This window comes from Oculina patagonica, chromosome 4, assembly GCF_052425735.1.
Source record: "Oculina patagonica isolate OP01 chromosome 4, crgOcupat, whole genome shotgun sequence".
In the NCBI taxonomy this organism is placed as follows: domain Eukaryota; kingdom Metazoa; phylum Cnidaria; class Anthozoa; order Scleractinia; family Oculinidae; genus Oculina; species Oculina patagonica.
Window position 1 is genome coordinate 5,910,212 of NC_135761.1, and position 13,188 is coordinate 5,923,399.

The 13,188-nt window shown below is 40.1% G+C and overlaps 1 protein-coding gene and 1 pseudogene across 2 annotated transcripts; both read left to right on the forward strand.

The window, feature by feature from the left end:
* The first annotated feature begins 409 nt into the window (after nucleotides 1-409).
* On the forward strand, nucleotides 410-7,608 carry LOC144651352 (sulfotransferase 1B1-like; annotated as a pseudogene). Its single transcript, XR_013570300.1, has 5 exons — nucleotides 410-590; nucleotides 4,173-4,367; nucleotides 4,583-4,741; nucleotides 6,412-6,507; nucleotides 7,059-7,608. The product of XR_013570300.1 is annotated as a sulfotransferase 1B1-like (transcript).
* Nucleotides 7,609-8,993: 1,385 nt separating this feature from the next.
* Nucleotides 8,994-12,946, forward strand: LOC144651337 (sulfotransferase 1E1-like). The gene is made up of 4 exons (XM_078511290.1): nucleotides 8,994-9,192; nucleotides 10,206-10,550; nucleotides 11,240-11,334; nucleotides 12,297-12,946. Exons 1-4 carry the CDS (start codon nucleotides 9,012-9,014, stop codon nucleotides 12,594-12,596), a joined length of 921 nt encoding a protein of 306 aa, XP_078367416.1. The 5' UTR covers nucleotides 8,994-9,011; the 3' UTR covers nucleotides 12,597-12,946.
* The last annotated feature ends 242 nt before the right edge of the window (nucleotides 12,947-13,188 follow it).

A 13,188-nucleotide genomic window follows, 5' to 3' on the forward strand; every position in this document is an offset into this window, starting at 1 on the left:
CCTTGCGTGAGCGGGGAGGGGTTCGGAGAATCGGGGGTGGAGCTGCATTAGTGCGCACCTTTTTGTCCGTTGCCTCACCTGAGCGGGAAGGGAATAACAACAACATTCGTGACTATAAACCAATAGTATTGACAGGATGAAACTAAGTGACAGTAAAAAAAAGCGAAACTCGAGCGATAACATGCATCAACCGGCTGACAGATAAACGGCTTCTACATTTGTACGTGTTCTTCTTCACGTATCGACACGAACCATTAGTTTCTCACGTAGTGAAGAGAACCATTAGGGTCACGTGATCTCCTCGCAGCAAAGTGGGGTCGACAGTGGGGTCGCGTGATGCTATTCTGTCACGCAATTCTACTGGCCATGGAGAGCTGGCATCTTCACCGAAACTTCAATAATCATCATCATGGCGAGTTTTCCTGTCTTACAAGTGACAGAAGGCGAGTGGTATTCACCTAAATACGTCGAAGCTTTGGGCTTCAGAATTCCTATTCATGTCATTTCCAATCCTCAGTTGTTTTGCGAGTTTATCTCGAAATTTCAGACGAGATCAGATGACGTTTTCGTGGTCGGTTTCCCCAAGTCAGGTCAGTGTCGAGTGCCCAGGCCAAACAAGGAAAGTACGAGAGTTGAAGAGAGTTCAATCTCTCACTCTCGTTTGGCCTGAAACTCTTATTTGCGCTCTCATGCGCTCTCGTCGACTTTTAACGTGTACAAATTTTCCTTGAGATATAGAGTCGATGAGAGTTTTCTCTCGTTTGGTCCGAGAGAGTTTCGAAGAGTTGACGAAAACTCTAATGAAATTCAACTCTCCTGAACTCTTATCATCGTTAGGCCACATTGCTGACATTGGTCAATGAGTCATGAGTCAAATCTTAAATTAGAGTGCTTAATTTGAAAATAGTGCAGCTCTTTATACTAGTATTACTCCTCAAGCAAACCAGAGTCGGGCAGATCAGTGGAACTATAAACCGCAAGCAAGCCAGAGTAGACTGAACTACCGTACATGTAATCGTAAGCAAAGTGGACGTGCTTCTAAGCTTACTTGTATAAAGGGAAACCGTGGTTCAATAGATAATAACCTACTCTGCGTAAAAATCACCTTGACTAATGACCATGCACTCATGACTCGTAGACTCATGTCGGGTTGTCCTAAAACCAGGAATGCCGGTAAACCGAAATGCCGGAAATCCGGATAAGAAAGCCGGGAATCTTAAAACCCGGAATGACCTTTTTTGTGTACACCTTTTTCAAGATAAATACATGGAAATATGTTATATTTTTGGGAAATTGGAAGTTTGTTACAAGTTGCCAATAACGCCTCGAGTTAGCGAATTAAGTTGTCAATTTCGATACAAAGTTACCAACTTCGGCCTGACTGAACTTCGCAATTTAGCAAGTTGAGGAGAAATGAAATATGTTGTTTCAAAGTCATGGCGATATCTGAACTCTATAATTTTAAAGGAAACAAGTTGCGGCGGGAATATTCCAGCGATTCTTGGGCTCAAGTTGCACAATATTTGTTTGACGAAAACGCACAATGGCAATAACAACCTTCTGATCAATGTTCTGACTGATAATGAGTAGAAGCATTATATTCATATACCGTCTATTGCATCTAAGTATGAACACAACCTTTCGAAAATGGGTATCAAACGCTGTCGATGTTCGTCGCTTGATGATGGAAGCAATAATTAAGTTGAAGTGTCAGACAACATTTCGCACCAGCGATCACGCAAGTAATTTGCCGATAAATAAATTTTATGCAGGCATAAATTTGGTCAAATTTTCCTTTTTTGTACAAAAATATATTTTTTACGCTTTGTGCGAGGTATAATCTTAATTTTCGAGTCTTTTGCGTTTTTAAGCCGGATGAAACTGCATGGATGCATGGTTTACCCATCTTTACGGAAAGTTGATTTTAATCGAAGCCTAAGCAAGGCGAAAGGGAAGACTAATTTGTCACTAATGTTCAGCTGAACACAGCTGAACATTAATTTAAAGTTTTTGAACCTTTTATATTTTTATTTTTTAATGGCTTTTTCCCAACGGTTAAGCGTAGCAAAGCTCATAGGCGTACAAGGGGGGGGGGGGCGAGGGGGGCTGCAGCCCCCCCAGCGCCGAAATTTTTCGGGCAAAATGCTTGGAATTCGGGCAACAAGCTTGGAGAAAAAATAAAAAATAAGCTGACAAATCTCAACATGACGTTCAAAACGAATTACATCAACAGAAAAAAGTATTGGAAAATATAACTTTGTGGTTCAAAAGTCTAACTAAATTCTCATGTATGTTTTTCGTTTCCTCTTGCAAATTGCTATAATCCCGTTTGATTCAGTTACAATCATTTTGAAGTAAGAAGTAAGAAGGAAATTGGCAAGGGTGACCAGAAGTTAGGATTCTCCATAGCTCGACCTTGTGCGCGCGGTGAATCCAGGCTAAGACTATGAAGCATAGCTGTTACAGATGTGATGGAGCTAGTGCTTTGACTCAAATGTTAAATCGTTAGGGCTAGCTCAAAAACTTTCAACGGAATGTTTTAACCCATTTACCTGACACGCTTTTACATATCTTTCAAGTGAGGGAATGTAAATTGGCTGCCTGAAAATACGTTAAATTTTGCTGAACTCAGGAGTTGATAAATAATATATTACCGAAGAAAAAAGATACAGTGCATTGACATTTTCGGGCATCACCACGAGTAAGCCGGCAAGTTGAGGTTTGTACACAACTATTTCAATGCCATTTCGTTGTCCATTTTAAATGTCTTTTATTCGGCTTTTAATTCATGTTAATTTTTTTTCGGGCAATTAGGTCTCCGCCCCCCCAGGTCCGAAGGTGCCCGTACGCCTATGGCAAAGCTCTTTTAACATAACTACAGAAGGTTTTAATATGCACAAGTTAAAAACAATGTAAGGTTTATATTGACGTCGACTATTAATTTTGTTCAAACAAATATTGTGCAACTAATTGAGCCGCAACAATCGCTGGAGTACGTATTCCCGCCGCAACTTGTTTCCTTTAATTAAAAATTATCGAGTTCAGATATCGCCATGACTTTGAAACAACATATTTCATTTCTCCTCAACTTCCTAAATTGCGAAGTTCAGTCAGGCCGAAGTTGGTTACTTTGTATCGAAATTGACAATTTAATTCGCTAACTCGAGGCGTTATTGGCAACTTGTAACAAACTTCCAATTTCCCAAAAATATAACATATTTCCACGTATTTATCTTGAAAAAGGTGTACACAAAAAAGGTCATTCCAGGTTTTAGGATTCCGGGCTTTCTTGTCCGGATTACCGGCATTCCTGGTTTTAGGACAACCCCTCATGTCCATGTTCCCTTGTTCTCAACAAAATTTCCCTTGCGTTCCCCTGTTAGCTAACACTATTTCTTTGATTTTGGTGTTCCCTGCCCCCTAAAATATGATTTTGTTGTGTGTTCCCAGTTATATTTTCTTTTTGTTCAGTGAATGGCCATTTTCCCTAGCTTGTTCCTTGAAACCCCTGGGGGAGCCCCCTCAGTGCTACTCATAGAAATCTTCAAGTTTCCTTTGAAATCTCCAAATATGCCTGTCATTACCATGTTACATTTTTGCAGATTTTATATACCTGATTGAAGGATCGTTGATCCATGAAAAGCGCGAACCATGAACGATGCAACCCAAATGATTAATGGGAAATCGGGGAAAAATAATCGTCCTCTGTGACAGAATAAACACCATAATAAGACAGGTTGCATAAATCATAAATAAAAAATTAATAAATAAGGAAAATATCTTGATTAAACAATAAATTAAGTAATACTAATAAGCTTACCGCAAGGCTGTCTACCCAGAAGACCATTGGTTCATATCGTTCATGGTTCATACTTTTCACAGGGTCAACCTTTCTTCAATTAGAGGGATGTTGAATGGTAAAATGCAAGACTTTGCGAGACGGCGAGACTGATATCTTTTCTGCTAGCCCAACTGACCTGTTAAGCCTTGCAAAAGAAATCAAGACTCCGAGAAGGCATCAAAGACGAGACCCCTGACTAATGATCCTCTTATAAAATCATTACTGTAAAAATTGGCTCTCATTTGGAAAGGTTATTTTTGGCAACGGCAGGATAGAAAACAGAAAAGCAACTAATATAATAATTATTAGAATTTCTAAACATTCCATTCAGGAACAACTTGGATGCAGGAAATTGTCTGGCAGATCTTTAACGAAGGAGAGGTCAACAGTAAATTCTTTTTCGCAAAAAGTCCATACCTGGATCTGGCCACCAACCCACATGCTGAACATTTGCAGCCTGACATCAAAACTATGTCAAGTCCTCGTCTTCTGAAAACACACTTAATTTATGATGCTATCCCTAAAGGTGCAACTGAAGACACCAAGTGTAAATACATTTACATTGCTCGCAATCCAAAGGATGTTGCAGTATCATATTTTAAATTTTACACAGCCAGCAGGGCATCATTTAACGGATATAATGGGCCATGGGAATTTTTTGCCAAGTTATTTGTAGAAGGAGAAGTAGAAGAAGTCCTCATCTTCTGAAAACACACTTAATTTATGATGCTATCCCTAAAGGTGCAACTGAAGACACCAAGTGTAAATACATTTACATTGCTCGCAATCCAAAGGATGTTGCAGTATCATATTTTAAATTTTACACAGCCAGCAGGGCATCATTTAACGGATATAATGGGCCATGGGAATTTTTTGCCAAGTTATTTGTAGAAGGAGATGGTAGGTAGGTTTGTTACAGCTTACCTCCCTAGGAGGGGCTACCCTTGGGGGGGGGGGGTTCACTTCAATTATGAGCTATAATAATAGGTATGTGTCACTTTGAAGGGTTGTTTTCAAGCAGTTTAGTCTGGGATAGGGTTTATAGAAATCAGAGAGTTTTGGTCAAAAAAGGGTTTCATTTGCTGGGAAACTGATCGATGGTATGAGGAATTAAGTCCAGACTAGGAATAGAAACTTGGAAGAGAAAAAGGCTTTCCTAAATGTAATTAAATTCATTGCGGAATCTTTGTTGACTACTGGTTTTCCATTAAAACACTCAGATAGTGAATAATACAGTTCTAAAAAATGTAAGTCTGGGATGGGTAGGGATTTTTGGTGTCTAGCCTGGTATTTAATAGGGTCGCAAAATCTGCTGAACGTGGTCTGGTATAAGGTAAGGGTTTCAAACCCCAGCAGCACACCACTACCTAAAAAAAATTCCGAGTGCCCTCCCCCAAGAGAATTGTTCACTATGATTCACTTCCCAGGGGGTGGAGGTGGGGAGGGGGCAGTCCCCATAGTGAACTATATGGGGAAGCCCTGTCCAAAAAATGTATTAAGGTCGCGGGGGATACTTACAGCATGAATAAATTCATTAAGCGAAATTTTGCTTGACCTGCATCTTTTAAAACGCTTATTTCTCGGCCGTTATGGGTGCGATTGAGCTCAAATTGTACAGAGACGTAAATAAATGATGGAATATTATGAATGTCAGCTTTTGCTTGGAAGATTTCACTTGACGGCGGTGATATAGCCTCAGAAGTGACAAATTGGGAGAAACATGATTTTGTGGCAGAGTTTGCGGATCGATTAGGAGACAACACTCTGTGATCTTGTCAATAACTGGTCAGTCAATACCTCAAGTGTGTCATAACAGAAGCGGATTTTTTAATTTAAAGTTTGCCAGGAAGTTATGATGTTTTAAATGCGCAAATTTGCATTTAATGCTGTCTATCTCTTTCTAAGAGCGCTCTTTTAAAATTCCGCTTCTGTTATGACACACTACAGTATTCCTAGTTTGCCTCTCTGCAGTGGCAGCTCATGAAGTTCTATATCCGCGATGAATTCTCTGCCACAAAATTGTCGGAAAAGTCCAAACTTTGAGATTTCCGAAGGTGTCCCGATCAAAACACGGTTTCCAAATGGTAATTATGGTAATTATATTACACGCTTTTATGGTGAGAACAATGCCTTTTCAAAAAGACATAAACAATTCCACACGCAAACACATCAAATCACGCGCGCGTGCTCATATTTTTATGCAAATATCTCGTCGTAAAGTTGTCGATGTCAGTCGTTGCACTTCGTGCATACGCTTTAAATAAATTCATAATGATGGACCTAAGCTGTCCCCTAAGCTGTCCTTAGCAGTGTATATTGATCTTTAAAAGACCAACTGAACAGTTGACTCATCTGATCGAGTATTTAAAAAGGTTAATCAAGTGCAACTTTTTAAAAACAGATGCATTTTCCTTTTTCTTTGAAGATATATGAAATGGTTACCTTTTCTGTCAAAAAGGGTAAGGGAAAGGGTTTGGACCTCCAGGGAGAATCTTCCAGAATACATTTAACAAGTTTATTTTGCTTTTTAAAATTAAAAATCTGTATGTGTAATGACATTTGTTTTATAGTTGGCTGGAGCAAGTGGAATGACCATGTTCTAGGGATGGTGGAAGCACAAAGATGACCCCAATGTCCTGTTTCTTAAATATGAAGATTTACAAAAGGTTTGTTGCAGTTGTATGATCAGTGTATGATTGTAGACGATTGTATAAAGAGTTTTTACATTACAGTCCAACATTTTTGAGACGTCATTTTCTAGCACGTCTGCATGCTAGCTCTTCATGAAGGACTTCTCGTGATCTTTTGTTTGAATGGTTGAATGAGGTAACTGATCCTTTCGGTCGTTTGACCACAATGTTGTAAAAAAAATCGGATCACAGCTTCATGTCGAATGATTACGGCACATTTTAAAAACACTGAGACATCCGAAGACAATCTTAGATCAGCGTTCGATCTAGTGATCCCTTAATATATTAAATAAGGACGGTGGCCCAGACTGATTCTTCTGCTGATTTTTGAAAACAACATGGAATCTTTGACGCTGCCTCATAAATGTTCAGAGGTTTAACCTGCATTGAATTCTGTGAAAAACGTGTCGCGATCCGAAGTTTCCGAAGTTAATTTATTGTTGACAAACAAAAATGAACAATGGCTTAATAAAAATTTAAATAAATCTAAGAAAAAAATGCATCTAATTTGACTGTCTCTCTCTTAGGATCTGCCTTCCCATGTTAGAATGATCGCCAACTTCCTCAACAAGCCGCTGTCAGATGAGCTCATCAGTCGCATTGCTGAACAGTGCACTTTCAGTGGAATGAAGAAAAATGCTGCAAGTTACGAGTTAAAGTTAAAGACAGTTAAAGATGTCGACTCTTCTTTACTTCGTAAGGGCGTGGTCGGAGACTGGAAGAATTACTTCACTCCAGAGTTGAATGAGAGATTTGAGAAGGAAGTGTTGGCAAAATTGGAAGGAAGTGGATTAGAATTTGATTTTGAGATATAGAACACATTCACCAATACGAACAGAAAAAAACGATAAAGGAAGGCCACCTCAGGGGATGTGCAATTATGAGAACTTTCAAAGCATCACTCGTACTTAAGTTCCTGTGATTTCCCAAAGAAGAACTATTTTGATTATTGTAAGAAAATGATCAGAATGTTAAAGATAGTTACATATATACCGCAGGGTTCACTTGATGAAACAATATTTCTATATCAACCAACGAAAGACACGAGGCAATGAGAATAAAAGAGGAAATCCCTCAATGTAGCCACAACGTATCTGTTTAAAATAAAAAATATAAAAATATATTAGACAAGTTTCGTTTATTGCCTTGCGCGAGCGGGTATGGGGCAGGGTGGCGCTGCATCAGCACCTTTTAGTCCATTGCCTTATAAAGTGAACGGGTTAGTAACTTTCTGTCCGCCTGAATGAGAGCCTGGGTATAAAATCTCCCCCATGCATATTGGAAGATACCTAGAAGTGTAACTGGTAGCTGGGGTGTTTCCAGTGCGGGTGCAAAGCCACCTAGGTGCATAAGTCATCGTGCTTATACGTAATGGATCAGTCAATTCCAATCGAGATCATCCCCTCCGGGCAACCCCCGGGCATTTGATCGCTACTGAGGCCCAGCGGGGAATTGGATCGACCAGAAGCCCGGATGGTCGGCATTCGACCGTCGACAAAATGTGTCATAAACTCGCTAGCGAGCTTAAGCGCGTGAAGTTACCTTATTATAGGAAATTAACGCTTCATGAAATTAACGCGAATTTCAAAAATTCGCGTTAATTTAAGTCGCGTTAATTTTTGTTAACGTTAATTTCCGCGCCGTTAATAAAGTGGAGCGTTAATTTCCATGACCTTAATTTCCATTATTTTGGCCCCAATTTTTTCAATACAGTCCACACGTCTTGACTCTTAGGAAAAGGCATAATTTCATCAGGGTGGAAATCTGCCGGATCACTAAAACTGTAAAGAATGCTTGAGGCGGTCAGATTCCTTTGTGTTGAAGTAATTTTGATCCAACAAGTTCTTTTCTCCTTTGTGTTGTCGCGTTAATTTCCTTCATTTTGAAATGTTACCCCTTCTTTCGCGTTAATTTCCTTTATTGGGAAGCAATTTTTCCTTCAATTCGCGTTAATTTAAGTCGCGTTAATTTCAAATACCTTAATTAACACAAGCGTTAATTTCCTATAATAAGGTAGTATTTTGTTACGTTAATGTAAAGTAGTTTCAACGAACCTTTCCTATTAAAATTTTTTGATTAATACGGCACGAGATCGAGTGTCCGTTTAGACCTAGTGTCAACGAGACAACCCAACTCACAATGACATTTCAACCTCGACCGGTGGTGCATTTGACCGTACAACTGGCCCACGTAGGGAGGTACTTTTCCCCCCCTCACAAACTTTTTTCACTTTTTTCAAAAATTGAATTCCCGATTTTCTTTTAGACGAACATTAAATTAAACTTGTGAAAAGCCCCCAGCTAGGTACTTTTGAAATGGGTCGCGAGCTTTCGTCGCTGTATCGTGACTTCATGAGGGTCGCGTAATCTAGTTCGCGTGATGTTTTAATATCACGCGAACATATATATTTTAATATAATTATACCTGCGGCCATTCAGTCACGCGATCCCACGAGAGCGCTTGCATGGGAATAGGTTATTATGGCGAGTTTTCCTGTGTTCGAAGTAACAGAAGGAGAGTGGACATCAGGTCCATACGTTAACGTTTTGGGCTTCAGAATTCCTGCACATTTCACGTCCGATCCTCAGTTGCTTTGCGACTTTATCTCGAATTTTCAGACGAGGCCGGATGACGTTTTCGTGGTCGGTTTCCCCAAATCAGGTAAGTGACGGATAGAAACCTTCTCATGTAAACACTGACGATCATGTCTCGTACAAAAGATCACAAGTGAAGAAACTGGCGTTAAACTAGTCAGTGACAAGAAGATCGCAGGTATCATTTCATTTTGACACGGCAAGCTACGTGTACTATTAAGCTTACTCCCACTTTTTAATTTGCTATAAAATTTGCAGCCGGCCAGGACTCACTTGACTAAAGGCTTGCGCTTTCCACTTGTCAGAACTGGCAGGCCAGTATTCGAGAACAGAATTCCGCTTTTAGTCAGATTTTGTTTTGTCAAATCAGTCAATACATATATTTTATACTTTGTTATGCTGGATTTGTGGGAAAATCTCGTGGAAAAGGCGCATTTCACACTCAAAACAACCGGACCGTAAACAGCGCTCTAAAGCAAACAAATCAAACAAAGCAATTTTGTAAGCGTAATCTTGTCATCATTTCTGCCTTGTAGTCCTACGTACTAAGTGCAATAACGGTTGTCGAAAACTCCTGAGAAATCTTCGAGTTTCATTTTCGATCCTTTGAAATCTCCAAAATAATGTGAACCATATTGGAAGTGACCTCCCGCGAGGAATGCCGGTTTAAAGAACGACGAGTTGGTTGGCGAGTGGCGAGTTGGTTGGTGGCGAGATTGCTTGGTGGCGAGGTGACCGGATACCCCCGCGAGCATCGGGAGCTAATTCGTTATTCGATACGAGTGCTCGTTTGCTTGCCCGCTCGGCTCACTTCGCTCGCGGATTTCTTTTTTCGCACTGCCCCATGTCACAGCTGACAGCTGGCATGCCCAGGTCAGGTAGGGGCAGGGTGGGGGGTACGGCTTACAGTTGACCATATGGGGAGGCAACGCCCAAAGGACTACTTTTTCAGGCAGGAGGTATATCTGCGGCTTGCCTTGTTAAATAATTTTCGGGGAAACAGAGAAAACATACGGGGTAACAAAACAGAGCAACAACTTTTCATGTTTAACAATACCGGTATGTAAACATTTCATTCAGGGACAACTTGGATGCAAGAAATTGTCTGGCAGATCTTCAACGAAGGAGAGGTCAGCAGTAAAACAACTTTTGCTCGAGTTCCATTCCTAGAAGTGGCCACCAACCCACATTCTATGCAAGGCGACATCAAAACTATGTCAAGTCCTCGTATTTTGAAGACACACTTCCTTTATGATGCTATTCCTAAAGGTGCAACTGAGGACACTAAGTGTAAATATATCTATATGGCTCGCAATCCAAAGGATTCTGCAGTATCATATTTTAAATTTGTGGCATCTCTGACATCATACAATGGATATAATGGGCCATGGGAATTTTTTGTCAAGTTATTTTTAGAAGGAAACGGTAAGTTAAAATTTGTTGCCATTTGAATTCTCCTTTTCTTATCTTCACTTATTTCTAGTAGCATTGGTAAGAGAATTGAGTATCACATCAGTGACTCATTCATGTGTAGAAAATAACCCCTCCCAGGGAAGATTTTTTGGTTTGAATCCCCCGGCCACCCCTCTGGAAATTCCAGTTAATCAGTTAAGCCTATACTTTGCTTTAAAAATTTTAACTTTGGGTATGGATATTTTCTGGAACTGCAAATTCTTATATGACTCACTCTCTTTTATCCAGTGTTGTTGTGAATTTTTCGTAAACAGGCATAAGAATTCAGTATAATTTTGCCACACTACCATCATTGGCCATTTTCTTATAATCTGATGTCCAAACAAAGTGCTCCACAAAGATTTATTACACCACCAAGACAGTAATGAGAGCCATGACTTTATTCCAAACAATTCAGCATCAACTTGTTATAAGAGTGGAGGTTTCCTTCAATTTATTGGAATGAGGCATTCCCTAGTTTTGTTCTAACCCTGGCGCTCCCTTCCCACATTGGAGAGCACTTTGTTGATGTTAAATTGAATTTTGTTTTTATTGGGAAGATCTTCCAGATAGGAAAAAAGATTGCAAAAACCATGAAAATTGAAAAAAGAACAAGCTTAATCAAATTATGCTAAAAAAGACATCTTATTTGTCGCATTTAGTTGGCTGGAGCAAGTGGAGTGACCATGTTCTGGGATGGTGGAAGCACAAAGATGAACCCAATGTCTTGTTTCTTAAATATGAAGAACTGCAGAAGGTTTGAACATTACAATTGCAAAGCGCTAAATGTTTATAACAGGGGGGCGGGGGAGGGTTAAGGTGCACTGAGGAGAGTACTTGCCTTCCACCAATGTTGCCCACGTTTGATTCCAGCCAGGTGCCAAGTTATGTGGGTTGAGTTTGTTGTTGGTTCTTGTCTAGCGGCGAGGGTTTTTTCACTGGTTACACCTGCTTTCTCCCCCCCCCCCTGAAAAACCAACATTTAAAGTGAAATTCCAATTTGACATGAATAGAGGAGCCACATGGAAACCAGAAAGAGCTGATGTGGCTTGCTCTCTTAATATTTTTAATATTAATCATGCATTATTTTGTTTATTATTTATTTTGTTGTTAAATGATTCAGAATGTCAAGCGAGACCTGCTCCTGACTTAGTCCTAACTACAAAACTGCCTGGGGAAGCGAAATTTGAAAGTTTTTGTCCAAAGAGGAAGCTGTAATTAACTGCGCTGTGCAGTTCTTATTTGCTCCAATAGTCCATTTTCGGAGCTGGTTATTCAATCTTTAAACGGTAATTACAACACTGGATGCTGATTTAAAAGATTTTTTTGTTTCACGGATCAGGATCGTGGGAATTAAATTTGGCCACCATTAGCATATAAGAAAAATGTTTAATTTCGGATGGAACTAGTCAACCATGAAATGTCACGCAAGGTGTTTTGTTACCATCTTGTTTGTCAGTCGCAACAATGTTCGACGCAGGTAAAGGGGATAACGGGAGGGGGTGCATTTTTTGTTCCCCCCACATGGCTCCCCTAAAGTGCTCACGAGACCAGCGCAGTTGTAAGCTCTAAGAGCTCTTGTTCAATTTCGTTCCCAGAGCCTTGTATGTATGCATGTCTTTTTGAGAATAGCTCACGCATGCATGGTGTCAAAACAAAACAGATCTAATTTAGGCTTCACTAAAATTGGCCCTAAATTATTTTGTCTGTGTCTCCTAGGATCTACTTTCGCATGTCCGAATGATCGCCAAATTTCTCAACAAGCCGCTGTCAGATGATCTCATCAGTCGCATTGCCGAACAGTGTACTTTCAGTGGAATGAAGAAAAATGCCTCCAGTTTCTCAATACCAATAAAAGATGGCGAGACTTCACTGCTTCGGAAGGGAGAGATTGGAGACTGGAAGAATTACTTCACTCCAGAGTTGAACAAGAGATTTGAGAAGGAAGTGTTGGCAAAATTGAAAGGAAGTGGATTAGAATTTGATTTTGAATCACATCATATTACCAGCTCTATTTAGCTCCCTCCCTCCACCAGGGTGGCACCCCACACCTCACCTAGTTTTAATGTGAGTGGGAGTTTTCACATTGCATGCACAATCATTACTTTGCCATGCAAAATGACTCTCATGGGAAACATCAAGTAAACATAGAGCTGACCTGCTTACTCACTATCAAAAAACAAGACTTGTTCATTCAAAACTCTGCTTTAGAATCTGACCTGTAATCTTAAAACTTATGGAGGACACACCTTTGCTGTAGCCGCCTCATTGCTATTATGGAATGCTTTACCTCCTGTTGCCTGGAATGCACGTCAATTGACACTTACACAAAAAATATAAAACAGCTTTTTGTGTGTGCTTATTATGAATACTGAGTCTCAATCTTGTGTCACTAGTGTTTCAATTTAAACTACACTTTTGCTAACCGCCGCCTGGTTAGCTCAATTGGTAGAGCGCCGGACTGCTGTGCGGGAGGTCGTGGGTTCGAACCCCAGACCGGACTAACACTCAGGGTCTTAAAATAACTGAGGAGAATGTGCTGCCTTTGTAATTACATCTGCAAATGGTTAGACATTGTAGTCTTCTCGGAAAAGGACGATAAACCGTAGAT